Source organism: Podospora pseudocomata, chromosome 6, assembly GCF_035222375.1.
Source record: "Podospora pseudocomata strain CBS 415.72m chromosome 6, whole genome shotgun sequence".
Taxonomy (NCBI): Eukaryota; Fungi; Ascomycota; class Sordariomycetes; order Sordariales; family Podosporaceae; genus Podospora; species Podospora pseudocomata.
The window spans coordinates 2024515-2052020 of NC_085890.1; the positions used below are offsets into that span (position 1 = coordinate 2024515).

Consider the following 27506-nt stretch of genomic DNA (forward strand, 5'->3'; position numbering starts at 1 on the left):
AGCGGACATCGCCAATGACCGCCAGGCGGGGGGGGGTGGGTGCTCCAGCAGAGCAGCAGCAGCAAGTATCCAGTGTGGCAAGCGGTAGTCGTAAACGTTGTCCTTTGTTGATTTGTAAGAGGATTGCCAAAGTTTATCCTTCAACTATAAGGTAAAACGATTAATAAAATAACTGACAGTCAACTGATCTTTTTCTTAAGCTAGGAAAACGAATTCCTCGTTGATGTTTCACTACAACCAACCACTCATCTAATATCACCAATTAGAGAATCATGCACCTTATACAGTCCGTCCTGCATATACTCACCAACCTATGTAAAAACCCCTTTCGTACACCAACCGCAACTAACACCTCCAAATGCCCCCGAAACACAACCCAGCAGATTGGCACCCCGAAACAAGGCCAATTTTTGTTTCAACTAATAGCCAAGCTTTTACAAACTCGTCCCTTTCCTCCTCTCCCAGGTAGGTTCTAGCCCACGAGTGGGTATCATCCCCGATAGGTGGTTTGGCACACACACACCCGGGAGGGAGGTTTGGCACCACGACCGGTCCCCGTCCTCTTTGGCGTTAGGTTGCCCTGTGCCTGTCACATGCTTCCGGACTTCCCCTCTGACTTTTTTTCCTCAGAGAAAAAGACCTGGGGTAAGAAATCGGTCATGAGGGGAAGGAAGAAGAAAGGTCTCCCCCGCACAGAGTCCATAGGGCTGGACTAAGGAGTAAACGGCCAGGAACCTACCTTTGTTGTTAGCTCGTGACTTCTGTGCATAGGTATGGGATTTCAGACGAATATTGATATCCTACCTGGCATTTGAGATGGCACATGTAATCCCGAGTTTCCTGAGCCAAATGCAATACACCAACAGATGGTTCTCTACTAACGCTAAACACCTGTTCAAACTCCCCGCCCCTGATTACATGACTTCCACTCACCAACACCCCCCTTCCCCCCCTTACCATCCCAACCACTCCCACCCCCTACCTAGCCAGCATGACTAACAATCTCGTTCACCATCTCCCCTTTCTCCTCATCATAATACGAACAAATCTGATTCGGCAGTGGCAGCTCCTTGTAGTCATCATCCTCCCCAATCACATTCACATTCACCCCCGTGCTCTTGCTCGTGAAAACCCTCGTGCTCTTGCTCTCCTTACTAAAGTAAATCTGCGCACCATCCACCTGATCCAATAGCACCGTCGGAATCTTCCCCATGACCTGCAGCGCCAAGTTCTGCGACTTGACCGCGTCAATGGTGGAGACCAAATCATCCACAACAAGAGACAATCTCGTCGTGTTTTCAATCGTGACAGCGTTCGCCTTGCCCTTGAGGACGATGGTGGTTTTGGTGCACTTGGAGATGAGGAGGGAGTGGCTCATTTCGACTTCAATCTCGATGGGTTCGTCTTGGCTGTCGTAGTTTTCCTGGAAGAAAGTCATTAGCTTGGTTTGCGATAAAACCAAGACCGCAAGCACCTACAATGGTCCACTTGTTCCCTTCAAGCACCTTCTTGGGCGGCTTCTTAACCCGCATGCTCTCCGGCTTGGGCTTCTTGCCCGGAGCCGGGCTCTTTCCGCGAGCAGAAGAGCCCTCAGACGACACCACCGAGCTCGCGCGGAGCGACGGGTTCTTATGCGTCATCTCAGACTTGTCGACCTTCCTAAGACCCTTGGTCACCGCCTCGCCCTGGTTCAACTCCGAGAAAACAGCGCCAAACCCGCCGGCCGGAGCAGGCTCCGCCTTTTGCTCGTTAATCCTAAGAACCGGTGGAGGACCGGGAGGAGGGGGCGGGGGGGGAGGAGGAGGGGCACCACCCGCTGGTGGCGCCGGAGCCGCAGGAGCACCAGCAGAAGGAGTATTTTCCAGAGCCTTTGCCACCTCGGAGGCATGCTGACCGTTGGGATTCCACGTGAGTCCATCAGGGAATCTGTCCTTGACGTATTCGATCAGTGCGGGAAAGATGTTGTAATAGGCCTTGATCCATTCAAGGTGCTTCGCATCGCCACTATTCACCGTTAGATCCTACCATCCTCCAACCACGCAGTCCACCAGCCAATCTCACCTCTCCTTATTAGCCGTGATGACCTTGTTTCCAAAGAACTGCGCCGAGTCCCTAGCCTCCTGAACGTGCTTGTACGGCTTGGTGGGAATGGTAGGCCAGGCCAGCACAATGATGCTGTCGGCAACAGCCGAGACATGATTGAAGAAAGGATCCGACCTATGTGCCTTGTCCTTGATGGCATTGACAGCCTTGATAACGTCGGCAATCGGCTCAATCAACTTCTGGTACACAGGGGCATCGGCACCCTTAAGGTCGGGTCGCTTGGATTTGGTCGAAAGGTGGATGAACTTGGAGATCTCCGTGTACCCCTTCAGGGCCAGCCTGGCCTGCTCGGCGACAGGGCCACCAATCTCCTCGCTGAGTTTAACCCATTTCTCGACATGGTTGGCGATGAATGCGTTGAAATCTTCCACTTGCTCGGGGAGCTCTTCTTTCACAGGCGCAACGGGCTTCGGGGCTGGTGGCGGCGGAGGAGGGGGTGCGAGGGCTCTGATCAAGGGAGCAGGGGTGGAACTCTGGGGAGTGGTGGTGGACGATGGGCCCTGGGGTGTCTGGGCGGCGGCGGATTCGAGATCGATTGCTGACTGCGCGATGTCCTCCAGGCGCGAAGTTGCGGCTTCCAGTCTGCGCAACAACACCGTTAGGGGGGGTTCAATCGCTGTGGAGGCCGGCGTGGGTGGCATACCTCTTGATAAGAGTCGTAAAGTTATGCATGGTGCTATGGGTCGCCATGGTGGGCGACAGGTGTGTGCCTAAGCAAAGGAGATGATGCGTACAAGTGTTTTGTTTTGTTGTTGTTGTTGTTGTTGTTGTAGGTAAGTTGCAAAAGAGAGAGAGAGAGAGAGAGAAAGAGAGAAGTGATAAGTGTACTTACAACAAGCAGGTTCCAGGTTGTTGGGGCGTTCGTAACTGAGCTGCCTCATCCTTGTGTCAAGCTAAGCTCCTGGCTCCAAGGGGAGGTGGGGTTGCTTGGAGCTCCACCCGCCGTGTCCAATGATATCCATGTGTTTCTTAGAGCCTCGTCGTTGCAAAGCCACCGCACTATGTCGGCTTAAAGGATCAAAACTTCTGCCTATGTCAGGTTCATGATATATGTATTCTTTTATGTCACCTCCCTACCCAATACCTCGCTATATAGGTACTGCCCATCATTTTATATATACCTTCCTTTTAGTATCCACATGACACCCCCCACATTCCACATACTCCCCATCATATCCTCCCGTCAGCCTTCCCATCGCCCACTACCCCATTTTTCTTCTCCCCATTTCCAACAACATTCTCCTCCCTCTCAACCTCCACCCCCGAGATAAACACCCCGCTAACCGGCTCCAAAGCCGCCACAAACACACACAACAAGCTCGCAATCACAAAGTGGCTGATCGTGCTCCCAATCTCAAGCCACGACCCTTCATCCTTGACCACCCAAAAGAAATAGAGCGTCAACACGTCACTGACCGCCATAACCGTCATAAACAGCGCCGAGGGCGCAACCCCCAGCCTCTTGTTCAGAATCCCAAGATTGGCCGAAATCAGAGCAAATGGAATCATCAACTTCAAGATCAACAGAGCGCCTTGCGAAAAGGGGTCAAAGATGGGAATGAGCCGCAGCACCGACTCGAGAGAGAAGGAAGAAACAGAGGCGACGTTTCCGGTGGAGAAGAATGCTGACTGGATGAGCACCAGGAAGAACAGCGAGGTGCGAAGGTCGGGAAGAGTCAGAGGGCGGTGGTCGATGCCCTCGGGAGATGGTGGTGGAGGGGGCGAAGCGCGGTAGATGGCGTGCTCGAGTCTCACCCAGCTGACCAGCACCGCAGAGAAAGCCACGTAGAAGAGGCCTTCATACGAGATGGTCAAGATGACAAAGGTCGGGGCGCAGGTGAGGAAGATGATGAGCAGCCGATGGAGGTAGTGCGTGTTCGACTCGTTGCTGGGTACAAGCTTATAGGCCAGAGGCATCAGAAGAGACAGCACAAGGACAACCCAGCCTACAATTTGGTTGCCTCGAGGAAGGCCTTGTTTGGCCTGCAGCGAAAGTGCGCTGGAGCGCGTGACAACCATGGCCAAGGCCGTGAGGCCAATTTGGACGCCCACAAGGGTGCGGGAGAAGTGATTTTGCGTTGGCGAGGCTTGTTCGGTAGGGCGGGAGAAATCGGCGAGGATATAGTCTTCAAACATCAGATAAACAAGGCCGATAAGAACCATAATACAGCCACCGCCAACACTGATGAAGGGTCAGTATTGCTCATGAAGTGGCTGGAGGGAGGGATACGAACATTTGATTAACATCCTCGGTCTTCATGGCCGGGAGTAATGTGAATGTGCTCATGGCCAGGCATGAGAGGAACCATGTGGCGGACAGAGCAGCATGCTCTCGCAGGAAAGAAAATCCATAGGCGATAGGCCAGAAAGCGCCAATTGCATAGAGACCAGTCAAGATCTCACGGTGAATGTATCCCAGCGCCTATATGAGTTAGCATCAGGATGATTTGGGTGAGGGAAGACCGAGAAACACACCAGTGATACGATGATTGCAATGTAAATTGCCGTGTTGAACAAAAGCGAAACAACACTTGCGCCCGACTTTACGTGGCCGAACAGTTGCTTGCCCCCCGCTGCAATACTTTCCCGTCGAGCATAGACTCCCTCCCAGAAGAATACTGGGAAGAAAGCATAGAGATAGTAGGTAGGGGGCGACTTGGAGATGACGAAGGAGGCGTAAAGAGCAACCAGGATAGACGAGGCGACGACAGTGCCACCCAGTGTTCTGGAAGGCTTCACCTTTCCGTGCAAGACATGCAAATCAATGACAGTCGTCAGAGCATATGCCATCCAGCCAAAGTACCCGATGGTGATCAAAGCTCGCAAGAACAGCCAGTCATATCTCTGGAGGTATTTGAGACCACCGAGCCCGATTTTCATCAGGGCGGCAGATTCCTCAATCGCCTCCTCATAATTTCCACTCCGGATAAGCTTCTTGACGTCGGCAACGCGACGTTCAGCCGTAAGACCGTTCTCGCTCAGCGGCTTATAAGGTCTGTACCTGAGCTCGGTAGCCATTTTCTGTTCCTCCTTGACGCGATACTGCTCCAGGACACCCTGAGCATTAACAAGCGATGCCTTGGCCTTTTCTTTCAAATCGGCCGCAAGGAAAGGTAACGGCAACTCGCCCACCGAGTTTGCGGGAAACTCGACCCCAATAAGATAAGCCATGAGCGCAGCAATGTCCGCCTGCGCAACATCGTGCCTCCTGACGTGATCGAGATTCCAGTCCGAAGAGTACTCGTCATGTCCAGGGGCCACCCCTCCAGGGTACAGCTCAGGCTTGGCAACCCCTGAGCCCCAAGAAATCAAGGGAGTTCGCGTGTTGTCCGGATGGCCGTCGCCGTGGCTTCCCCAGTCACTCATACCATGGTCGGCCGTGAACACAAATGCCGTCCTGCCGTCGCGATAGAAATCTTCGATCAACTCGGTAATTTCCTTTACGCCTTGGTCCACCACCTTGATATTATTCAGGTACTCCTTGGAATACGGACGGTGGAAGTGACCGGTGGTATCCAATCCCAAAAGATGCAGGAAGAAGACAATCCTGTCTTGTCGCAGCGCATCACCGAGCGTCTTGTTCGTCTTGGCCTCGGCGAACAGCTCCTTAACATGGTCGAATACCCAAAGATCCAAAACAAGAGCATCGCTCGAAAAGTCCTCCATTTCATGGCCGTACATGTAAGCATCAACCCTCCCAGGAACAGCACCGTGCTCAAACATTGGCAAAATATCGGGACTACCCCAACTCCAAGTATGTCTGCTGCGGTTGAACACGCTGTCAAAGTTGACCGGGTTCATCTTCCAGCCAGTGGTGACAGCCGAGACATCTTCGTAGAGACCTGCAATAAGCGCAACATGGCCTGGTCTGGATTCGGTGGGAACACGTGTGTGGGAAACACCAAACGTGCCTTTCTCGAGGATCTTGGATCGCAGAAAAGGGGCCAGGGGTCTTGGCACAAGGTCGTTGTCGGATTTCGGGTAGGGCTCGGGGTGGGACTGAAATGCTTTGTCGGCGCGCAATCCGTCTCCTAGAAAGTACACATTGTGTAAGTTGAGAGACTTGTCAAGAAAAGGGGGCAGTCGAGTGTACGTACCCACAAACAAAACTAGACGATCCGCAGGCGCTCGCTGTGATGGTGACCTTTCGACTTCGAACAGGCGCATTCCCGAGACGATGGGACTGACGAAGTATATGTCGAAAATAGAGTAAATGTAGGCAAGGTGAAAAATGACGGCAATTGCTAAAAACCGAAACCGTGGAAATGAAGCCATATTGTACACGGTGGTGGCCGGGTGCGCCGACCTCGAAGGATGCAAGCTCAGGTAAATTGTTGCAACGAGAGTCGCGAAGCAAAAGAAGGATTAGATCAAAGTGGGCAAAACGATTGAGTACTGGCGCAACATGGCGCAACAACAACAACAACAACAACAACAACAACAGTCAAAACAGGCGTGATGGAATATGTTGGAGGGGAAAAAATGGGTTCACGGTGGAGGACACTCAACGGTGAACCGTGATGGCTGAAGTCCCCAGGATCAGGTAAGCTTTTGGATGCCGACTGGTGGGTACACCAAACGTTTTCTCGCGCCTCGTTGCATCGGCCCGGCTGTCATCTGGACAGGGGTCTTTCAGGGGCTGCAGGCCAGTCAACTGTGGGCAGTGGCTTTATAGTGGATAACGTGACTTCGCGGCACCACTTTACGCTTTCCACAGGAGCAAAGGTCGCGACTTGACGCGTTCCCATCCGGCACCTCATTCACTCCCATCTAACTGCCTCGCCCTTGGATTCATCAGTTTGAATGAAAACAATCACACCAGTCAATCATCATGGACACATATCTCAAATATCTGTCTGAGACCGTTCTCGCGGAGGAAAAGGTGGTATGTACAGGGCATTTCCGGGCTGTTATGGCATTTGACACTTGCTAACATGGACAGGTCGATTATGTTCTGTTGAGCCAGACTCTCCAAGTGCCGGTCAACATTGCCAAGCAGTACGTTTCCCACTCAAGGTTCATTCAGAAAGACTCTACTGATTTGTTGCGACAGGATGCTCTATGAGTTTCACCGGACTCAAAATGCGAAGCGCCCTGGAAGTGTACATGCCACTTATCTCATCTATGGAGTGAAGTACAACACCAATTCTCAGAATGGAGGAGACGAGGACATGCCCGATGCGGACTCGGTGACCGACGTTGTTCCTGTCTACCATCTTCACCTGGTCACAGAGGAGAAGCTTAGAGGTGAGTTTCCAAGCTCCAGCCCGGTGTCACATTCAAGGGCATGTGCTTATTGTCTGTAAGATGTTCTGGCGGAATATGAAGAGGTTGCGACAATTCACGTCTACAGCGTCTCTCCGCAACCCGTCAAGGTTTGTTGCTGATTCATCGATGCTCCGAACCACGACCAAGCTGACACTCTTCTCAGGACATGGCCTTGCTGGCAGATCTCGCGCAAGAGGTCCGCAAAAGTGACAAACAGGTCCCAGTCAGCATAACCAACCCCAATGTGCGCACTCGGGAGCGAAAGGGCCTTGGTCCCAAAGCCGCCACTGCTGCCACGGCTGCTGTCAAGCAACAACCAAAAGCCACTTCAGCGGTCAAGGAGGAACCCAAGGTCGCTGTGGAAACCAAGCCAGCTGAGCAAACCAAGCCAGCTGTAAAGACCGAGAAACCTGCAAAGGCCGCAACTTCAGCCCCGGCCAAGAAGCCTGCACCTGCCAGGAGCTCTGGTATCATGGCTGCCTTTTCCAAGGCGGCAGCACTGCCCAAGAAAGAAAAATCATCAAAGCCGGCGTCACCAGCTGTCACGGAGACGAACACGCCGGCACTGTCTGACGAAGATGACGACGAAGAGGAGATGCCCCAGCCAAAGGCTCGTCCCAAGCCCGGATCCAAAACCAAGAAACAGAGGGAGGAGGATTTGCGGCGCATGATGGAAGAGGACGATAGCGAGGAGACGCCGGCTTCAGAGAGAGCTGAGTCTCCCGAAGAACCTGAGCCTGAGCCGATGGAAGCAGAGGAAGAGGCGCCAGAACCTGTCGAGGAAGAGAAGGAGGTTGTTGAAACAACGAGCAACGGGCGCCGGCGTGGTAAGAGAAGAGTGATGCGGAAGAAGCAGATTATGGATGAGCAAGGATACCTTGGTAAGTTCCTACGATCAGTTCTCAACTATCACGAGGCTAACATTCTGCCCAGTTACCATCCAAGAACCTGGGTGGGAGTCTTTCTCGGAAGATGAAGCTCCTCCGCCGCCCAAGGTCGTCAAGACCACCAGCTCTGCTTCTTCAACCCAGGGTTCCAAGGCGAAGAGGCCGGCGGCCAAAGGTCAAGGCAGCATTATGTCTTTCTTTTCCAAGAAGGCTTGAATGTGTTTCTAGTAGATGTAACCACGCTTGTCTTAAAAGACGGCCAAATGATTTAATATTCATGAGCATGAAGCATACAAATTCACACATGAGATCTCATGTTCAGATGTCGGAGGTGAAGGCTGCATGGGTTCCTGGCTCCGACGACGGTCAGCGGCTCTTCCCCGCATTTGCCAGGATTCCTAGCTCGCCAAGCCTAGGGCTGCAGGAGAGCTTCCAAGGCTGTTTGTTATCTTATCCGGTGTCAGCACAACGTTAACTTCCCCCAAGGAATGGTCTCCAAGTCTTGTGCCCGCTGCTCAATTGACACTTTGACAACAACCCTCCGAGTAATTTCCATATCGGAGGTCATATTTTTGCCTTCTCGTTCTTATAAAAGCATGTGGAGAGTGTTATGATGCGTTGCGATTGTCCCTGAGCCAGCCCGTCATCGGTTTCACCCCACCATAAACCCCGATTGTTCACAGAAGCGCAAGAGTGCGCGCGGCAACGATGGCTCAACTTCGATGGAGCTCTCTCTTGCTGCCATTGCTGGCTTTGGACTATGCGCCAGCATCGGCAACAGTTGGAGATTACACGAACCAAGAGCCGCTGACGCACAAGTTTGACAAATCGGCTTGTCCAGACTACGCCCACTACGCTACCTATCCCCAGTAAGGCAATTTCTCAGCAGCTCCATGATTGCTTGGACACAGGTAGAAACTAAGCATTCCCACCACAGCGGACCATACTCCAAAGGACCCCTCGAACTCCCCTTCCAAAGACCCGACCCACGATGCCGAACATTCCAGTCCGACGCAATCGAAAAGGTCATCAAGGACGTCACCTCTCGGATGAAAGACCCAGACCTTGCGCGCCTGTTTGAGAACGCTTTCCCTTCCACGACAGACACGACGGTCAGGTTCCATACAGACGGAAAAGACGAAAAGATCAAGAAGAAGCTCCAGGAGAGAGAAAAGGGGAACAGCTTCCGGGAGGATGGCGAGTGGGAAGGGCCACAGTCGTTCATCATCACGGGGGATATCATTGCTGAATGGTTGCGGGATAGCACCAACCAGCTTAAGCCGTATCAACCCCTTGCGCTGAAGGATCCGGCGATCTACACTCTGATTCTGGGGGCGATCAACACCCAGAGCGAATATGTCATCCAGAGCCCTTACTGCAACGCGTTTCAACCACCGCCTATTTCGGGACTTCCGGTGAGCATGAACGGCCAGGACGACACGGTTCACCCGGTATATGAACCGAACGTTGTGTTTGAGTGCAAATACGAGCTTGACTCTGTCGCGCACTTTTTGGCGTTGGGCAATGAGTTTCATAAGCAGACGAATAGCAAGGAGTTCATCAACCCCCGCTGGCGGAAGGCTGTGAGGAACGTTCTGAGGGTGTTGGAGTCGCAGAGCCAGCCGACGTTTGATTCTGCCACGGGTGGGTACAGGTTGAACGAGTATACTTTTCAACGGAGGACCAATACCGGGACGGAGACGCTTAATCTTCAGGGTGTGGGGAATCCGCTGAACAATGGGACTGGGCTGGTGAGGTCTGCGTTCCGACCCAGTGACGATGCGACGATTTTTGGGTTTTTCATCCCGGCTAATGCGCAGATGAGTGTTGAGCTCGGGCGGGCCGCGGCTGTGCTGAGGAAGACGGGGGATGAGGGTGATAGGCTGCTTGCGGAGGAGATGGAGGGGTACAGCAAGAGGATGAGGGAGGGGATTTGGGAGCATGGGGTTGTTACGCATAGGAAGTATGGCAGGGTTTTTGCTTATGAGGTTGACGGGTTTGGGAGTGCGTTGATGATGGATGATGCGAATTATCCGTCGCTTTTGGCGCTGCCGTTGATGGGGTTTGTTGGGGTGGAGGATGAGGTGTATCAGAATACGAGGAGGATGTTGCTGGAGAAGGAGGGGAATCCGTATTATTTGAAGGGGAGGGACTTTAGGGGGATTGGGGGGCCGCACATTGGGTTGCAGAACGCGTGGCCGATGAGCTTGTTGGTTCAGGCGAGGACGAGTGGGGATGATGAAGAGATTAGGGAGTGTCTTGGGTTGGTGTTGAGGGGGAGTCGGTTGGGGTTGGTGCATGAGAGTGTTGATGTTAATTGGGTGACCAGTTATACGAGGAGTTGGTTTGCGTGGGCTAATGGGGTGTTTGCCGAGACGGTTTTGGATCTGGCGAGGAGGAAGCCCGAGTTGATTTTTGAGGATGGGAGGCCGTATGAGATATCGTGAGGGTGGCTTTTGGGGTTTGATTCGGCTTGGTTATCTCTCTTGTTCTTCTTCTTTTCGGATAGCATTGGGCATTGGTGACTGGTTATCATATCATTCAGAGGGAGCTGTGATGGCTGGAGTCTTGTATACCTTGGCTACTTTCTCGTCTCGTAAGAAATGACGATATTATTCTCCCGACGCACAACAGCAGGGTTATGGAATTCGGCGGTACGTTGGAAACAAATTCGAGCTGGCGTCTGCGGTTTGCGACCATGAGAGGGGCTGAAAGAAAGCCGATGGTCATGTCAGATCACCTCGGTCAGCCTGACCATCAAGGTACCCATGAAGAAGAGGGAAATATGCTCGGGAACGACAACAGAAGCTGCTGCCAACATGTATTCGCGGGCAGTGTGATGAGTTGGTGAGAAAAACAAAGTAATTAATTTTACTGTTCTTTTATCATTACTCCTCCCTGTTCGCTTTCCACTCAGACAACCCTTCATCAATTCAGCGTAACGTCCCCCTTCTAGCCCGTCATATCAACATCCCCATCATCATTCCCCCCCCTCCTCGCAACAACCGCCTCCGCCTCAGCCTCCAACTGCGCGTTCGGATCCCCAGCATCACTCGTGCTCAAAATCCTGCTCCGTTGAACTCCCCCATCCGGCGAACTCCCAGCCCCATTGGCAGCGACCTTGTGTTTCTTCCCATTGGGCATCCCCCCCTCAGGCTGATCCCCACTCGGTTTATCCCCGCCCTTGACCCTCGTCCTGGCAGCAGCGGCTTTGCCTTTGACGTCCTTGTAGGAGGTCGTCTTGGGAACCACGTCCTCGAGGAATTCCAAGTTGTCCTGGTGGGCGACGGCGTTGGCAATGTCTTTGTACTGGATGTTTCGGCGGGGTTTCCGCTCGAGTTTTGTTTTCTCCTGGGCTTGCTCGGCGAGGTACTGGACGAACATTTCGGTCGCGAGGGTGATGACGAAGGCTGCGTTGTTGGAGCAGACTTGGATGTCGGGGTCTTGGGCGATGATTTTTTTGACGCGGGTGAGGGGGAGCTGGGTTTGGCCGGTGACTTCCTTGCGGGGGGGGATGGCGGTGGTGTTGTAGGGCATCTTGATGAGATGGGGAGTGAGGGGTGGCGAGATGGAGGATTCGGTGTGGTGAGGGTGGTTACTTCTCTTAAACTGTGTCTCTGAAAAGAAGCAGTGGCGCTTCGGGTGAAGCTGGTATGAATTGGCCGTCCTTGCTAATCAGACTGATACCTGATGATGTGAATGAGGCTGTCGTCAAGTCAAAAGATCAAGACACGGCGCGTGAGACGCGATCAAAGGATCCATGGCGCGCGCATCCAATCAAATCTACAGGCCTCAAAGTGAGGTGTCGTTGAGAACCCCACCGAAAGCTGCCAGGGACGAACGAGTTGAATTAGCGGCTGAGCCAAGCCTTTTTCCAGGCGGGGGGGACCCCTCTGATTGAGAGCCGCTGAGTCCACCACACCACATGTCATCAGCCTTGTAGCGACGCAATCGCGATCACCAGCCTCCTCTTGATTTCCAGGTCAACCACCTAATGACCCAAATACCGCCAGCGACAAACAGGTGGCCCGGGGCGCCATGAATCCGCAATCACGATCGACGTCCTACTCGTCGACCCTGGCACCACGAGCAGTGCGACGCCCGTCCGTCAGCTCGAGACTGTCCTTTGCGGTTTCCAACGCCGAGAGGGGGGAGAACAGTAATGGCCAGGGGATGGCGGTGCAACACCAGATAGAGGAGGAGATAGCAAAGATCAAGCGCTACGAGGTTGGTGGTCCTTTCCTCGTTCACGTTCGTGGACCATTAGCTAATATCTTCTTGTGTGCTTAGGATTTCACAACCATCGGTATGCTCCTCCCAACCCTCATGACCATGGGCGCATTGCCAGCACTGACCAAACTCGGAAAACAGACTGGGTGCAAGACGCCGCCCGTGAACAACTACGCAGAAAGTCACGAAGGAAACGAACCGCGGGTCTCTACGACACAGGCCGATTCGACTGGAAGCAGAGGATACTAGAGTCTTACGAGGCAGCACAGGGATGGATCGTCGTAACCATCATCGGCGCCGCTATCGGCCTCAACGCCGCCCTTCTCAACATCATCACCGAATGGCTTTCCGACATCAAGCTTGGGTATTGCAAGACGGGGTTCTACCTGAACGAAAACTTTTGCTGTTGGGGGGAAGACAACGGGTGCGCCGACTGGCATAGGTGGACGGGGTTTGAGCCAGTGAATTATGTTATTTATATCATATTTGCGGTTGGTGTTGACGGGATGCCTTTGTGCTCTGAAGTTATGCTGACTGGGTGACAGATTTGTTTCTCTTTTACGGCAGCGACGCTTGTCAAATCATACGCCCCCTACGCGGCTGGATCGGGCATCTCAGAGATCAAATGCATCATCGCAGGCTTTGTCATGAAGGGCTTTCTTGGTTTCTGGACCCTCCTCATCAAATCCATCGCCTTACCTCTCGCCATCGGTTCTGGTCTCTCGGTTGGAAAAGAAGGGCCCAGCGTCCACTACGCCGTCTGCACCGGCAACGTCATCTCGAGAATGTTTACCAAGTACAGACGAAACGCCTCCAAAACCAGGGAGATCCTCAGCGCGTGCGCCGCGGCAGGTGTGGCGGTTGCTTTTGGCAGTCCCATCGGAGGTGTGCTCTTCTCTCTTGAAGAGATGTCTAGTTACTTCCCCCTCAAGACAATGTGGCGCAGTTACTTTTGCGCTCTGGTCGCGACGGCTGTTCTCGCGGCCATGAACCCTTTTCGTACTGGACAGCTGGTTATGTTCCAGGTCAAGTACGACAGGACGTGGCACTTTTTCGAGGTGGTGTTTTACATCATCATTGGGATCTTTGGGGGGTTGTATGGTGCTTTTGTCATGAAGTGGAACCTGAGAGTGCAGGCGTTTCGGAAGAAGTACCTGTCCAACTACGCCATCTTGGAGGCGACGCTGCTGGCGGCCGCGACGGCGATTGTCTGCTACCCCAACGCGTTTCTGAGGATTGAGATGACGGAGAGCATGGAGATTTTGTTTTTGGAGTGTGAAGGCGCGGAGGATTACCACGGGTTGTGCGAGCCGGATCATCGGCTGAGGAACGTGGTTTCGTTGTTGGTGGCTACGGTGGTGAGGGTTTTCTTTGTGATTATCTCGTATGGGTGCAAGGTGCCGGCTGGGATATTTGTGCCGAGTATGGCGATTGGGGCGTCGTTTGGGAGGACGGTGGGGATTATCGTGCAGGCGTTGCATGAGGCGAATCCGGGGAGCGTGTTCTTTTCGACGTGCCAGCCGGATGTGCCGTGCATCACGCCGGGGACGTATGCGTTTTTGGGGGCGGCGGCGGCGTTGAGCGGGATCATGCATATCACTGTTTCGGTGGTGGTTATTATGTTTGAGCTTACGGGGGCGCTGACTTACATCCTTCCGACGATGATTGTCGTCGGGGTGACCAAGGCAGTCAGCGAGTTGTTTGGGAAGGGGGGAATAGCGGATAGGATGATCTGGTTCAGCGGGTTTCCCTATCTTGACAACAAGGAGGACCACAATTTTGGGGTGCCCGTGTCCCACGCTATGATTGCGGATGTGGTGTCGATCCCTTCGACGGGTCTCACGCTCAAGGCGGTGGAGCGACTCCTCTCCAAGGACTCTTACCAAGGTTTCCCAATTGTGGACGACGAAAACAACAAGATCCTGCTAGGTTACATTGGCCGGACGGAGCTCTGCTACGCGGCTGAGCGCGCGAGGAAAGAGAGGACCCTTTCGCCTCTGGCAAAGTGCACCTTTGCTCCTCGGACTAACATCGACCCAATCCCGACAATCTACGCCCCGGCCACCCCTTCTTCGTCTTCCGCTCCATATGGGGAGCAACACGAACCAGACTACAGCACCTCGACCCAGACGACGATTGATTTCTCGCCTTATATCGACCTCACGCCCTTGTCGGTCCACCCTAGGTTGCCGCTGGAGACGGTGATGGAGCTGTTTCGAAAGATTGGCCCGAGGGTGGTGCTGATCGAGCATAGGGGGCGCCTGATGGGGTTGGTCACGGTGAAGGACTGTCTGAAGTATCAGTTCAAGGCTGAGGCGGCGGAGCATGGGGAGCGGGAGAGGGAGATGCTGGGGATTGAGGAGGAGGGGCAGGAGAGGGTTTGGGAGGTTATGAGGGGGATTGCGGGGTGGGTCAGTGACAGGGTGTCGGGGTGGAGTGGGGGGAGGGTTAGGTTGAGGGATAGCTGGGAGGGGAGTAGGGGGCAGGAGGCAGGGGGGATATTGGAGGGGACGGAGATGGAGCTTGATGAGGGGGGTGGGGGGTTGGAGCAGGATGTTGAGGATGATGATGGTGGTGGGGGAACGAGGCGGAGGGGGAGTACAAGGAGGTGATGTGCGGTTATGAATCTAGAAGAGATGTGTGTATGATGTATGTGTAAGGCGTTTTGGAAAACGGGGTGGGTTTTTTGGGTTATTACAACAAATATTGTGTTTGGGTAATGGGAGGTGCGGGAGATGGAATGGGGGTGTATCTAGCGCTTTATTTTGCGCAATGGAAGATAGAAATCTAGTCGCACTGTCAAAGTGCGTTGTTACACAAGGACGGACCCATTTGTTTGGCGGAAAAGGGGGCCCGGGGGGAGCGGATGCGGGACCGGAACGGAACCGCGCCCGGTGGTAGCCGCCACTTGCCCCCCTAGAGCACGGCATGAGATTTGGTCCAATCATTTGGTTCGGGGAAGACGGAGGTTCGACAAGGGATTTCAACATGGCATAGAGATTTCTACCCTTGCTCCCTGCTGGGGAGCTTGATTGTAGGTAAGACATCACTGAAACCTCTGACGCCGTTTCGATTTCAGCCATCCTACCGTCTCTTTGCCTATAACTCGCTGTCTCACCGACGAGTGGCAGAGATGAAGATGTTCGTGACCCTATCTTGCGTTCAGCCAGTCGGCCTGTGCTTTGCATTGGCGTCGTGTTGGCTGGATGCAAGACGAACCTTGACGGTGCATGGAAACTCTAGGTGGAAAAGGTCGTACAGCTGACCAAATGTAGTTTTTCAGGGTCTCCTTGCGAGACGTTACCCAACACCATCTGCCTATCGTGAAGACCTGCATGTTTTCGTGGTGTTCATCTGAACAATGGCCTTGTCAAGACCGGTTCGGACCATGGTGAACACGTCAAGCGATCAACGGGTATTGGACAGAAGGTCCGTGCCACCTTCAAAGACTCCAACGCCGGCCCACCCGATTGATAGAGTGACGACACCAACATTCTTGAAATTGGTCCTCCAACTTGCTTCCACCTCCCATGCCACCCTTGATACCATCGCGAAACCACCAGAAATCCAACACGAACAAGGTTTCGGCTGTGGTTTTCGTTTTCTGACGCTGGCTGCTGTATCCGACGATATTTGGGCTCTCCGACTTGGAATAACGTAAAGAAACGGGTCACATGGTCTGGTTAGCCGTGCCACCCCTCTAGATGACCCACCGAGATCGGTGCCAACCGGCAGGATAGCGCCGCTGTGGTTCAACCACCCCCGGGGTGACTGCCTCCCAGTTGGAAGTCCCTTCCACCGCCATTTTGTCCTTTTCAACATCCTCAAACCCCATCCTTTATCCTATCCATCGACCCTCAAGACTCCTCTGAACAACCACAAGACATCAACAACATCCTCATTGATTGTTGACCATCCTTTGGACCATCATCCGCTCTGTGAATCTTATTGCCGGCCATCCCGTTGAGCTCCACACCAACGGACAGTATCGGAGCCCTTCCAACCCGTCAACCATCTTGCAACGTGTTCCTCCCAAGTCGCAGTCCGCTTCGCAATCTTCAGTATGGCGGTTGGTATCGTTCAGACTGTTCGCCCTGGCACCCTGACTGCCTTTGAGTGCAGCCTCAATGTCGACATGAACCGCTTCGACAGGCTGGTCCTGGCACTCAAGGAAGCTCTAGGACCATCATCTGGTCTGACGTCGGACGATGTGGACGTCGAGTTCCTGACCAAGCTGATGAAGGATTACAAGTCCGACGAGAGGGAATGGGCCAAGTTCGCCATGGGCGACGCTAGCAGAGGATACACTAGGAACCTAGTGGACGAAGGCAACGGCAAGAGCAACTTGGTATGTCTCCCCGCCCAGTGTTGACCCCTGACGGGAGGGTTTGTTTACTTGCCCCTGAGCGATTGACTGATTGGACGAAAACAGCTTGTTCTCGTGTGGTCTCCTGGAAAGGGGAGCCCCATCCATGACCACGGCAACGCGCATTGCCTGATGAAAATCCTCCGCGGCGACTTGACAGAAACGAGATATGCCTTTCCCGAGGCGGGTGAGGAGGAGGAGAAGCCAATGAAAGTGATATCGGAGAAGGTGTACAAGGAGAACCAGGTAGCATACATGGCCGATGAGCTCGGTGTACACAGGGTCTGGAACAGAGGCAGCGACTTCGCTGTCTCACTTCACTTGTACACGCCACCAAATGTTGCGAAGGGGGGTTGCCATATCTTCAATGAAGAGACAGGGAAGAAAAGCCACATCAAGAACTGCGGGTACTACTCGGCGTATGGAAAGAAGTTGTGAGAAAGGGGAGGCTGTTGTTGTCATGGGAATAATAAGGGAAGCCGGCGTTTGGTTGTCAGCACTTGCTGCTCGGAGTTGGAGGGATTTGCTTTTGGATAATGATCATGACCACACCAAGTAGCGTAGTGATAATGCAGACTGATTTGACAATGAGAGATGTACTTCCCTACGAACTGAACATTGTTGTTGTTGTCCTTGACTGTTGAAGCGTGCCATCGTGATGTGGATAATGGTCCCAAGGAGGAAGTGGCTCTCGGGGTACTGGTTGTCAAATGCTGGGTGAGTGTCGCATCGCAACAAAAGGGGTACCGATGGAATACAGGGGAAAGGGAGACATCTCCAGGCGGTCGCAGGTGCTGTAGAGAAGAGGAAATAGGGAGAAAAGGAGGAGAAAGGGTCGATGTCGTCGACACCTCAAGGCCATGTTCTTCCAACCCATCCATTTTGGGACTAGCGCGGATTGCACCATCGATTGCCAATGAGAAACAGACCCACTCTGGAGCATCCTTCACCGTGGGCTGTCACGGGACTCGGCACGTGTTTCCTTCGAGGCATCTGTCTTTCACCGTTCAGTCCTGAGCGGCTTCTTTGAAGAATCCATGGCCTCAGCACAGTCTGTTGAATCAGTATGCATATGCCCCTCCCGTGGATTCATCATAGCCACCACCGTGGTGACGATGTCTTCTTCGTCATCTACTCTCGGGATCTTCGGCTTAACTCGGGGGGAACGACTTGCTCAGCGTCGCAGGATCAGTTCTTTTAGATCCTTCTAATGCGATGCTACGCACTTCGAAATGAACCAGCAAGTCTTCCAGCATGCACGGTTCTCGAGTCCGATTGTTCACTAGCGCAAGCTTCTCCTCGTGAGCCGGAGGGAATGAAGCCGGTCCAGGGCTCCCGTCTTTCTTACCTTCCTATCTGACCGGGTTGTGTAACCCATCACCAAGTACCGATCTGTGCCGTCCGATGTGCCTGACTTCGGATGTTGCTGTCTCGTTTTATCTGACACTTGCGTTACCCACAAACGGTTTCTCCCACGTTTACCAGCTACGCAGGAGTCCAGACTACGCCAATCAAGCCGCGTTCAAACAAAGCCTTGTTCCTGGTGGCTGGTTACCTGGCAATAAAACAGGTACTGGGCCCTGTGGAAGCTAATGTTCCGCGTGTCACTCCAAGTCGAGACACCGCCATGCTTTTGAACGAAACAGTGGATTTCATTCTCACTTGAGCGGTTTGGAGCAAGGCTCTTTCTTGATCCTCTCCAAGAAGTGGTCGCTGGTGGACAACTTGGGGATGGTTGACTGAGGCACAGCACTTTGCGTCAACCAGTCGGACAGCCCCTTAGCTTTCTGCAACCCGACGCAGCCTACCTTATTTTCGCACTTGTCTGTTTGCATGACACCTTTGCCGCAGAGACGCAGCGGAGATCGTGAGGAAATCGTCCAAGAGCCCATCGTTCATCCCAAAGCGCCGCAGCCGGGGCCCCTCTGCTCAGCACAGCACCCGTGGCACCCGGACCGGCAGTGTGTAATCTGACATATGTCCATACTTGAACAGACTTGGGCTTCTACATTGTTCGTTGACAGCCACATTTACACAACTATTTGTTTCTGACCCACATGCTTCCGCCTCGTTCTGGTATGTCACTTCAAACTTGGCGATGAGGATATTGGGCATATCTTGAGACTTCAAGATGGCGGCAGAGAATCCCCATGCTCCGGAGAACGAGATCGACAGCCTGACCCCTCTACCGCTGGATCACCGTCGAGGTCTCTGGGGTGTTTCCGTCCTGGCCGGCCTGTCGTTTGTTTCTTCTACGGTTCTCCTCGTGTATCTCACCGTCAAGCTCGTGCGATGGCACCTCAAGCAATGGAGATTGGAACGGCAACAGTCTACAAACGCTCAGGCACCTTCGTCGATCGATCTCACGCTTGGGCTTGCAGAGCGACATTTCTTTCCACCGTGCAGGAGGAACAACAGCCGCGGCAGAGAGAATGCCGAGTCGACACCACGCAAGAAGGCATACCCAAACCAGTTCCTCGTCTTGGTTTATAACCTGCTCCTGGCCGATATCCACCAAGCCAGCGCTTTTTTGCTGAACGCAGTCTGGTTAGGAAGAGATGGTATCATTGTTCACACTCCCGCGTGCTGGGCTCAGGGGTGGCTTGTTTCCACCGGCGACCTCTCGTCAAGCTGCTTCATCACCGCCATCGCCGTCCACACCTATCTGGCAGTAGTCCGGAACTACACCCCTCCGCAACGCGCAGTTTACGCCACCGTTATTGGGCTCTGGGTGTTCAACTACCTCGCGGCGGGTCTGGGGGTTATCATCACCAGGAACGGAGCAGACGGCGGGGGGTTGTACGTTAGAGCCGCAGCCTGGGTAATGCCTTTCTGCCTCCCCCCCTTTAATCGTCATACTAACAACCCGCCAGTGCTGGATCAACATCCACTACGAAACCCACCGCCTGGCCCTCCACTACCTCTGGATCTTTGTCTCTCTATTCCTCACCTCGGCCCTTTACATTTCTGTCTTTTTATCTCTGCGTGCAAAATCCCACACCGAAAGTAGACTAACCCGCTCCCAGCCAAAACCCCTGCCATCCAACCAGCAACAAAAAGCGTTTTTGCTTTATCCCCTAATCTACATAATCTGCACCCTGCCCCTCGCTCTCGGGAGGATAGCCACCATGGCTGGGGCTCATGTCCCAATATCGTATTTTTGTACGGCGGGGGCCTTGATTGCGAGTAATGGGTGGTTGGATGTGCTACTTTGGGGGGTGACGAGGCATAGGTTGATTTTTACCGAGGGGGGGATAGATTCGGAGGAGTCGGGGATTGGGAGTTTCGGGGTGCCCGAGTTGGGGATGGGGGGTTGGAGGGGGAGCGGGATTATTAGGACGCCGGTGGGGAGGAGGTTTGGGAATCTGGTTTGGGTGCATGCTGCTGGGAAGGGGGAGGAGGGGAGGGGGAGGGGGAAGAGGAGAGGGAGGAATAAGAGTGATAGTCAGGAGACGTTGACTGGGATGATGGGGGGTGGGGATGGGGGGAGGGGTGAGAGGGGGGGGATAAAGATGGATACGGTTACTAGTGTTACTGTTGTTGATGTTGGGGAGAGGGGGAAGGGGTTGTAGAGAGTGAGGGGAGTGAAGGAAGATGACTTTGTACAGATAAAAATCGCCTCAAAGGTTGAAGAGCTTTCCAACTTTTATACCCACAACTGCCGAATAGCCTCTGTGGTTCTTTCCGTGTTTGTGAGTTGGATTAAGTGATCCTCTCTGGCGACTGCGCGGTCAGCTCGCAAGGTTTACAACGTCCTTCCAACTTGGATATCAGCCCGACTACAGTACCTCTCCTTTATCTACGACAGGAAGCAGCCGGCGACAACACCGACGTAGACAGCCAACCAACACCCCTTTCCAGCCTCCGTCTTCGACATCACCATTGATATCCCACTTCCCATTCTAAAAACCGAACCCCGCCGGGCAGCAACCGTCACCCTCACTCTCAAGACAAGACCGACCTGTCTTGCCATGTCACTTTCACACCTCAGTCTCGACTTTCCACCAACTTGATATTACACCAACCACCCCCGTCCTCATCCCTGCATCTCTCTCCACATATAGCTACAAACCCAACTCCCAACAACACACCACCCGTCCCTCCCAAAGAAACCAAAGTCCATCTCGTTCCCACCACCGAGACCCCTCATCCGCTCTACCGACACCAGAAACTCCTCAGGTAGTTTGGGGGGTCATAGGGGGCTGGAAATCATGTCAAGTATTGTAAGAGAAAACCAGGATGTCGGTGGGGGTCGTTAACGTTGCGTCACATGTCACCAGGAGGTGCAGTTGCGGTTGGAGTTGATTGTTTCAAACAGGGGAACGTCGATATGGTACGGGCTGTTCTGATGTAGAAAAGGGTGAGAGGTTTGGTTTTTCAAGTCTGGATAGGCAAGGTTGCCGAGTTTCGTCGAGGCCCATGTTATCTTTGACCATCTATTGAGGCGTGGGCGGCATCATAATCTGCGTCAAGTCACCTTGGTGTGTCATGATTGTGTTGCTACTGGATTGAATTGAATAGGTGGGTGCTATAGACACCGGGCTAAGATTTTTGTGCCCGGTGCGAGACTGGTGTTTGATATCCAGAGAAGGGCTCTGAGTTGTACAGTGAACTGATCAACGTGGATAAAGTGAACCATTTCCCACATAGATAAACCCACCTGTGTTGTGTCTTGGTTCAACCTTGCAATAGCCCATCAAGTGACGGGCAACAACACCTCGCAATACCCCTCAGCTTCCTATCCACGATCTCGTTAGAGCATATCCTCCCCAGCTGAAATCAAACCCCTTCCCCCCCCCCCAACTGCATAAAAAATTCCCTGATTTCTCCCTCTCACCAGAGTTTTTTTGTTTCCCTCCAACTTCGTGTTTGAATTCCCAGCTGACGTCGTTGCGGCTGTGTAGTCACTAGAACCTTTGCCACCACACCAAGTCTAGGCATATCGTCACTCGCCAAGTCTTCAAGACACAACTGCCCGTGGTTCCGATAGGACCGGCAGACCAGGAGAGCAGGAGCTGGCCCCCCATATGTACCTGTATGCAGGTGCTCAACTGACGATAGTTGTTTCAACTTCGGTTTTGCCAATCTTATCCGCCGCGGGAAGCCCATTGCCCTGAATACCGAAACCTGAAGGTGTGAAGAGACTGCGCCGCGATGCTGCAGCAGTTAGTTTTCGAACTGGTGCGTGGCTCATACCAAGCCCACCACCAACCCAACCCGAAGTGGTGTTGCTACAAAGCTGAAAGGTTATAGTCTCAGGATGTGAGCCACGCGAGTTTCCAGAATAGTGGTTAGATTGCCGATCCTTTCTCGAATGTCACGTCTAGAATGAAACCCTCGATGGCCAAATGCGGGTGAGCTGGAAGTGACCATTGCTTGGTTTCAAGCTCGAGACATATTGGCGGTGCCGCAGTGCTGCTGTTGCATATGGTACCATAAGCAGTATAGATTGGACGAGATGGCGGTGAGTCGGTGCTCAGTGGGTTTTATTTTCTCTTGTCTGTTGTTTTTTTGACTGCGCCGTTGAGGAAATACAACGCTTACACAAGGTCCCTGCTGGGAATGAAGCTTTAGCCAAGGAAGGGACAAAAAGTGGGATGGGGTTGGAGATGGTGAGGAACCAACGAGATAGATGGTTGCCCATTTTTGTCCGTTCTTGCTGCGCTGGCAAACATGCATAGACTGCGCCATGGGGTCGCGCAAGATTGGGCCAGTGGCCGGAATGACGATGTGGAATGACATAGCGAGATGTTGACGAGAAAACGGGCGATTCTTTGGATGAGTTGTCTGATTGAAGAAGTCCTTATCGTGTAAGTGATAAGGGTGGGGTTAGGGTTGGCGACAGGAAGACCAACCCGCATGAAATGGGCTGCTGCATGAGAAGGTCTCTTGCTCATCACGCTCGGTCTGCGTTCTCCGGGAGTTTTGTTGATGTACTCGCTCGAACCATTCCTAGGTTCATCCATGCCTTCTACGACTTTTACAGTTCATGCCGGACGGGATGTCGTTGTTGCAGAAAAGAGCTGTCTGAGCTGGCCCCCAGATGCTATGCCCTGGCGATCAGTCGGTAGCGGCCGCCGTCTGAGAGACCCTCTTCCCATCCGTTGTCAGCAAAATCTGGAGAAGGAGCTCGGCAAGCGTCAGATGCGAGAAGGCGGCGCTGCTCGAGCTCATGATGTGAAGTCGTACAAGCTCCGAGGTGTTCGGAGGAGGGACAGGAGGGGTGCAGGGTGGATCCTCAGAGTGAAACAAGAGATATGCCCCTCTCATCTTCCAAAAATATCAGACGCTAGCGGCATTCACACCAGACTATCACACTGTATCTACATCATTATTTTCATAGGAAAGACATCAAAGCCTTTTTGAATCAGAGTCACGAGATGCACCATCTCGCCCCACTGCAACTTCAAGGGTAGCTTACTTCTTCAGCTGCTGCACCGCTGCCAGGAATTTTTAAGGGTTCTCATGGCGGCTTCCTGCACGATCTGTCTCTCTTCCAAGGCCTGTGCAGGCCTGCTTCCCAGCCGTGCATGCTGAGGCGAGGCGCGGACCACCATCTGACGGATCTTATAAGCGGCTGAAGAGTTGAGATGCTTCCATGATCGGCAACAGGGTAATAATTAGATACTGAAAAGAGAGAGAGAGAAAGAGAGATCATAGATATCTAGACACTTCATCCCGTCGTTCTGGACATTGGGTTTGGCTAGGCAATTGGGACTGCAGGATCCGGCCGTTTCACCGACACCACCCGGCAGTAGCGAGAAGTGACCAAGACCAACAAATCTCGAGGCGTCCCCAATCACGCGTCAACGCCCCGAAGCCGCGCGCTGAGGACCACCGAACACGACCCAGTGCCGTGCGCGCTGCGGTGGCGAAGGGTTGCTCTGACCCAATGACCGATATCCTCGCACTCAGGTCATAAACAGACACCAAAACATCAACTTGGCTGTAGAAGTCCTGTGAGCTGCCCCACATGGAAATAACGGTTGATATCAAAACAGCCACAGCCAATAACCTGATCCTTCCACAGCACCTTTTCAAACAGATCTGGTGTTGTCAACAACGATACCCGGCATCTGAAGAAAGTGTGTGCCAGACTTATCAAGGTCCCGACACCCTCCAATCTCACCTCACATAATAAGTCCTGTTCCAATTCTCACCCCGAGCGGGAGACCAACAGCGCCGTCTTTACTTAATTCCCGGAGATATCAAGGCTCATGCACCCCTGGCTTGGTCAAACCGACGCTGTGACGATCTAACGCGGCCTTGCCCGCATCCCGCCATCCCCACCTTTCGCAGTCCAACTTGGCTTATTCGAGAGCGCGGAAATCGTCAGTTGCGAGAAGGCCAGAGATATTAATAAATGCTACGGACAGAGCAGCCCAGGCAGAGGGATCTCAAGAGGAGAACTGGGGCTGTGGGAAGGACATCAGATACTATGCCTATGATGTGGGACAGGTTGAAGCTCCCTCAAAAGCAGGACGACGAGGGGCTGAGATTAGGTCTGGGATACAGCAACCATAATGCGCCAAAAAGCCGAGGGTACAGCTACTCGATCAAGGGAGGTCCGCCTCCCCCACGGCCGCCTCGAGAATTTCTGGAGTCTCACCTGTGAGTTGCTGCTTGCTCTCCCATCATCTCACCTCCCTCTTCCTTCCAACCCAAGTCAGGCGGGGGTCACATTCGAGTTGCTGAGTGCCTGCCGTGTTGCTGTTTTGTGGGCTCGGCTGCAGCGAGCTTTTTTTGGGCAACTACAGTGCCTCATGCTTACCTACACACGAACCCAGTCGGGCGGCTTGACTTCACCTGGACACCTATTTTCAATTACTTCTTCCTTCATTCCAGTCTCTTGCCATCCACCGCAGCTGACTGCATCCGACTGCGCTTCCCCATTGCTAATAGAGTCACGTTGTGCTGCAGTGAGACATCTGCTCCCCGCGCAGCAATACAAGAGCCACCTCCCCGCAACCCAGCTCGAATCAAGGTCCGCACCTCCACCTACCGACCACCGTCGTCTGTGTATTCTCAAGACGCACAGGCACCACCGCCAGTCTCGAACTACACAGAAACCGTGGCTACCAAGTACGGCTACCGCTACGGCGGCGGCGGCGGCGGCGGCGGCGGGGCGGAGGAGATCTCCCCGCCAAGTTCTCCGGAGCCCGACTCTGAGGGGGTGAAGCGCTTCTTGCCCGGCGATGTCTCCCCAATAGAGGAGGACGATCACGCAGCAGCTCTTCTCCAGCAGCACCCGGCTTTCCGCAACAACGGTGCTCAGAATGACCACTCGAGACGGCAGCAGACGCCCACCCCCGAGACAGGCAGGCAGTCGCCTCGCCGGGCTCCCAACAGCCGTGGCGGTGGTGCTACCAGCATTCCCATGATGCGTAGGGAACGGAGGAAGCAGTCAGGTACCGTCATGCGCGAGTCAAACTCTACTAATCGGGACCACCCACCACGTCAAGAACCACCCCGCTGGGATCGGCTGACAGGTGAACCGACGGCGGCTGACCGTGCTCGGCCGTCTCAAGGGCCTCCTGCCGAATGTTCTCAAGGTCTGGGAATTACAGCAACTGCCTGGGCATCCCCGCAGACCAGTCCTACACAAGCGCCTCCATCTTTCGCTGACAGAGTGCGGAGGATTGCCAAGAAGGCTGCTGCTGGCCGGGAGAGAGAGCCTCAGCATGACACAGATCCCGCTGCGGGCGCCTTCACATCAAACCGCCCTGGTTGGCGAGGTGCGAGCGGCCGAACTGCCATCGTTGAGCCCGTCCACGACACTCCTGAAGTTGCACCCCTGAGGATCCCCGAGAAGAGCAGCAGGAGAACTCTTACACCAGTACAAGCAGACAAACCAAGGCCTGGCATCTCACTAGGGGGTGTGCCACGGCGAGGACAAACCCCACCCATCAGCCCTCCCGCAACTGAAACGTCCACGGTCAGGGCCGGCTTGCGGGAGGCGTCGCACAATGTCGTGCACACTCCGTCCCAGCTGACTCCCCCGACGGCCTACCTCCATTCAGAGAATGCGCAGAGCTACCCGAGCCCGCCGCTTTCGAGCACTCCGCTCAGCGGGGGGGATGCACCAGCCATGGCTGCCAGACAGCTCTCCAGGGATGCCGTCCCCAGCATGGCCGCACTCACCAGCCCCGAGTTTAACAGCCCGCACGAGTCCAACGTGATTCGCAGAAAGCCACCTCCGGTACATACTCACCATCAACACCAAGACTCGGTCTCCTCTGTCTACTCGCAACCATCTCGAGGACCACAGCACACTTCTCCGCTCACTATTCCTGATATTGCCCCGCCGGCTACCCTAGCGGCCAACAACGACAGCTACGTCCAGCCTCCCTCTCGCTTCAGCATAACCACATACGCCACCAGCCACACGGGTACAACCCGGGACGACGGCGACGAGCTAGTTGACGAGGACCAGCCACCTGTCCCCTCACTCCCAGTCGGCCTCCACCACGGCGGCAAGATCGACCCGTCCTCTGACAACAGCCCGGTGACGTCTCCGATCGACCAGTTCATGACGTCGCCTTTTACCACCCATACGGAGCAGTTGAGGATGGTAAACCCAGCTGTTGCCCGTGCGCAGGCCATTGAACGCCCCAGTTCTCGTGCTTCAGACATCAACAAGTCTCTCCCTCCAGCACCACCCGAGGGTGAAGCCCAGGATCGCGTCGGGTTGCTGAATGCCCAGTTGAGAGCGTTGGCAAACAGGCGAATCAACATCAACAGGTCCATTACCCAGATGACGGAGATGATGCCGACGGACAAGCTGATGAACAGCGAGGAGGTGATTAGAAAGAGGGAAATCGAAAAGAAGAAGGTAGAGGCGCTGAAGCAGGAGTTGTCTGAGGTGCAGAGGGAGGAGTATGAACTGGGCTTGAAGCTGCACCGGGCTTACAAGAGGCTGGATAGGGATAACGAGTTTGAGCCGACGGGATTGTGGGTGAGGAGAGTTACGAACTAGGATGGTATTTTTGAGGGAGAGGGGATTGCGGTACGGGTTTTTGTTGGAACGGGACAGGATCTTTAGCGCAGGAGTTTTGTCATGGGTGTTATGGATACTTTTTATTTATTTGATGGGGAGACGGATTGTTAGCAGCATGTTTGGCGTTGATTTGTTCATTTTAGCTTGAGCTTGCTTTGGCTGTTTTGCTAGTTTTGGAAGGATTTGGGGGGGGGTGGGTTGTGATATGGAAAGAAATAAAAGGATATCAAAAGGGGGTGGGCTGGGGGAGGAGAAGGGTATGTGTATGGGGATTCATTGGGGAGGATAGCACGTATATAAGTGTACAGAAATACATATTGTTAACTGTAGATGGCTGTGTACAGGGGAAAGGATGTCATGTCAGTTGTGAATAGCATACACAATGAGGGTATGAAAGGGGGGCCTGCTGCGCACACGTGTGTAAGTCCACTGAGATGGATTGTCTAGGTCTGAGAAGACCGAACACCCAAGCAAAGAGGGCAGGAACCACGTACCAGAGTAAATAGAGCAACACAAACAGCCATTCATGAAGGTGTCTGGTCGATTTTTGTATGAACAGTTACTCAATTAATATACCCATCTTTTGCAGGAAAAGTAAATAAAAAAATAAAAAAAAAATACCCTGTCTCGCCTATCGCCTGCCTGCCACGCTATG

General features: G+C 53.6%; 11 protein-coding genes across 11 annotated transcripts; 6 read left to right on the forward strand and 5 right to left on the reverse strand.

Moving 5' to 3' along the window:
- Window positions 1–336: 336 nt before the first annotated feature.
- SRV2 (suppressor of rasval19) lies at window positions 337–2967 on the reverse strand. The gene is made up of 6 exons (XM_062891823.1): window positions 2936–2967; window positions 2747–2813; window positions 2062–2685; window positions 1479–2004; window positions 805–1423; window positions 337–735 (listed from the first exon to the last, which is right to left on the reverse strand). The coding sequence occupies exons 2-5, from the start codon at window positions 2791–2793 to the stop codon at window positions 983–985; spliced, it is 1638 nt and encodes a 545-aa protein (XP_062740666.1). The 5' UTR covers window positions 2794–2813; window positions 2936–2967; the 3' UTR covers window positions 337–735; window positions 805–982.
- A 169-nt stretch (window positions 2968–3136) lies between these two features.
- On the reverse strand, window positions 3137–6630 carry MCD4 (Glycosyl phosphatidyl inositol anchor synthesis). Its single transcript, XM_062891822.1, has 4 exons — window positions 6201–6630; window positions 4579–6134; window positions 4338–4525; window positions 3137–4285 (listed from the first exon to the last, which is right to left on the reverse strand). The coding sequence occupies exons 1-4, from the start codon at window positions 6376–6378 to the stop codon at window positions 3274–3276; spliced, it is 2934 nt and encodes a 977-aa protein (XP_062740667.1). The 5' UTR covers window positions 6379–6630; the 3' UTR covers window positions 3137–3273.
- A 179-nt stretch (window positions 6631–6809) lies between these two features.
- QC762_601245 (uncharacterized protein) lies at window positions 6810–8570 on the forward strand. Its single transcript, XM_062891821.1, has 6 exons — window positions 6810–6988; window positions 7046–7101; window positions 7157–7350; window positions 7411–7478; window positions 7535–8252; window positions 8305–8570. Exons 1-6 carry the CDS (start codon window positions 6935–6937, stop codon window positions 8472–8474), a joined length of 1260 nt encoding a protein of 419 aa, XP_062740668.1. The 5' UTR covers window positions 6810–6934; the 3' UTR covers window positions 8475–8570.
- A 147-nt stretch (window positions 8571–8717) lies between these two features.
- On the forward strand, window positions 8718–10705 carry QC762_601240 (uncharacterized protein; the record flags this gene model as incomplete). The annotated part of the gene is made up of 2 exons (XM_062891820.1): window positions 8718–9127; window positions 9196–10705. The coding sequence occupies exons 1-2, from the start codon at window positions 8967–8969 to the stop codon at window positions 10703–10705; spliced, it is 1671 nt and encodes a 556-aa protein (XP_062740669.1). The 5' UTR covers window positions 8718–8966.
- A 505-nt stretch (window positions 10706–11210) lies between these two features.
- QC762_601230 (uncharacterized protein) lies at window positions 11211–11795 on the reverse strand (the record flags this gene model as incomplete). Its single annotated transcript, XM_062891819.1, has 1 exon — window positions 11211–11795. The coding sequence occupies one exon, from the start codon at window positions 11793–11795 to the stop codon at window positions 11211–11213; it is 585 nt and encodes a 194-aa protein (XP_062740670.1).
- A 501-nt stretch (window positions 11796–12296) lies between these two features.
- On the forward strand, window positions 12297–15100 carry GEF1 (glycerol ethanol, ferric requiring protein; the record flags this gene model as incomplete). Its single annotated transcript, XM_062891818.1, has 4 exons — window positions 12297–12485; window positions 12549–12564; window positions 12630–12979; window positions 13034–15100. 4 exons carry the CDS (start codon window positions 12297–12299, stop codon window positions 15098–15100), a joined length of 2622 nt encoding a protein of 873 aa, XP_062740671.1.
- Window positions 15101–15896: 796 nt separating this feature from the next.
- On the reverse strand, window positions 15897–16310 carry QC762_601200 (uncharacterized protein; the record flags this gene model as incomplete). The annotated part of the gene is made up of 1 exon (XM_062891817.1): window positions 15897–16310. One exon carries the CDS (start codon window positions 16308–16310, stop codon window positions 15897–15899), a length of 414 nt encoding a protein of 137 aa, XP_062740672.1.
- Window positions 16311–16551: 241 nt separating this feature from the next.
- QC762_601190 (uncharacterized protein) lies at window positions 16552–17465 on the forward strand (the record flags this gene model as incomplete). Its single annotated transcript, XM_062891816.1, has 2 exons — window positions 16552–16836; window positions 16921–17465. 2 exons carry the CDS (start codon window positions 16552–16554, stop codon window positions 17290–17292), a joined length of 657 nt encoding a protein of 218 aa, XP_062740673.1. The 3' UTR covers window positions 17293–17465.
- Window positions 17466–17912: 447 nt separating this feature from the next.
- QC762_601180 (uncharacterized protein) lies at window positions 17913–20426 on the forward strand (the record flags this gene model as incomplete). The annotated part of the gene is made up of 2 exons (XM_062891815.1): window positions 17913–19675; window positions 19728–20426. Exons 1-2 carry the CDS (start codon window positions 18986–18988, stop codon window positions 20424–20426), a joined length of 1389 nt encoding a protein of 462 aa, XP_062740674.1. The 5' UTR covers window positions 17913–18985.
- A 1261-nt stretch (window positions 20427–21687) lies between these two features.
- QC762_601170 (uncharacterized protein) lies at window positions 21688–21963 on the reverse strand (the record flags this gene model as incomplete). The annotated part of the gene is made up of 1 exon (XM_062891814.1): window positions 21688–21963. One exon carries the CDS (start codon window positions 21961–21963, stop codon window positions 21688–21690), a length of 276 nt encoding a protein of 91 aa, XP_062740675.1.
- An 865-nt stretch (window positions 21964–22828) lies between these two features.
- On the forward strand, window positions 22829–27039 carry QC762_601160 (uncharacterized protein). The gene is made up of 2 exons (XM_062891813.1): window positions 22829–24465; window positions 24775–27039. Exons 1-2 carry the CDS (start codon window positions 24218–24220, stop codon window positions 26828–26830), a joined length of 2304 nt encoding a protein of 767 aa, XP_062740676.1. The 5' UTR covers window positions 22829–24217; the 3' UTR covers window positions 26831–27039.
- Window positions 27040–27506: the final 467 nt, after the last annotated feature.

Bases quoted from the DNA above. Each gene is read 5' to 3' on its own strand.
- SRV2 (XM_062891823.1), bottom strand. From the start codon at position 2,793: ATGGCGACCCATAGCACCATGCATAACTTTACGACTCTTATCAAGAG. The intron at 2,686-2,746 runs GTATGCCACCCA...GTTGTTGCGCAG, and splicing joins TTTACGACTCTTATCAAGAG to ACTGGAAGCCGCAACTTCGC. The intron at 1,424-1,478 runs GTAGGTGCTTGC...ACTTTCTTCCAG, and splicing joins AAGGGAACAAGTGGACCATT to GAAAACTACGACAGCCAAGA.
- MCD4 (XM_062891822.1), bottom strand. From the start codon at position 6,378: ATGGCTTCATTTCCACGGTTTCGGTTTTTAGCAATTGCCGTCATTTTT. The intron at 4,526-4,578 runs GTGTGTTTCTCG...TAACTCATATAG, and splicing joins TTGCAATCATCGTATCACTG to GCGCTGGGATACATTCACCG. The intron at 4,286-4,337 runs GTTCGTATCCCT...ACCCTTCATCAG, and splicing joins ACCGAGGATGTTAATCAAAT to TGTTGGCGGTGGCTGTATTA.
- QC762_601245 (XM_062891821.1), top strand. From the start codon at position 6,935: ATGGACACATATCTCAAATATCTGTCTGAGACCGTTCTCGCGGAGGAA. The intron at 7,479-7,534 runs GTTTGTTGCTGA...CACTCTTCTCAG, and splicing joins TCTCTCCGCAACCCGTCAAG to GACATGGCCTTGCTGGCAGA. The intron at 8,253-8,304 runs GTAAGTTCCTAC...CATTCTGCCCAG, and splicing joins GGATGAGCAAGGATACCTTG to TTACCATCCAAGAACCTGGG.
- QC762_601160 (XM_062891813.1), top strand. From the start codon at position 24,218: ATGCTACGGACAGAGCAGCCCAGGCAGAGGGATCTCAAGAGGAGAACT. The intron at 24,466-24,774 runs GTGAGTTGCTGC...GTTGTGCTGCAG, and splicing joins GAATTTCTGGAGTCTCACCT to TGAGACATCTGCTCCCCGCG.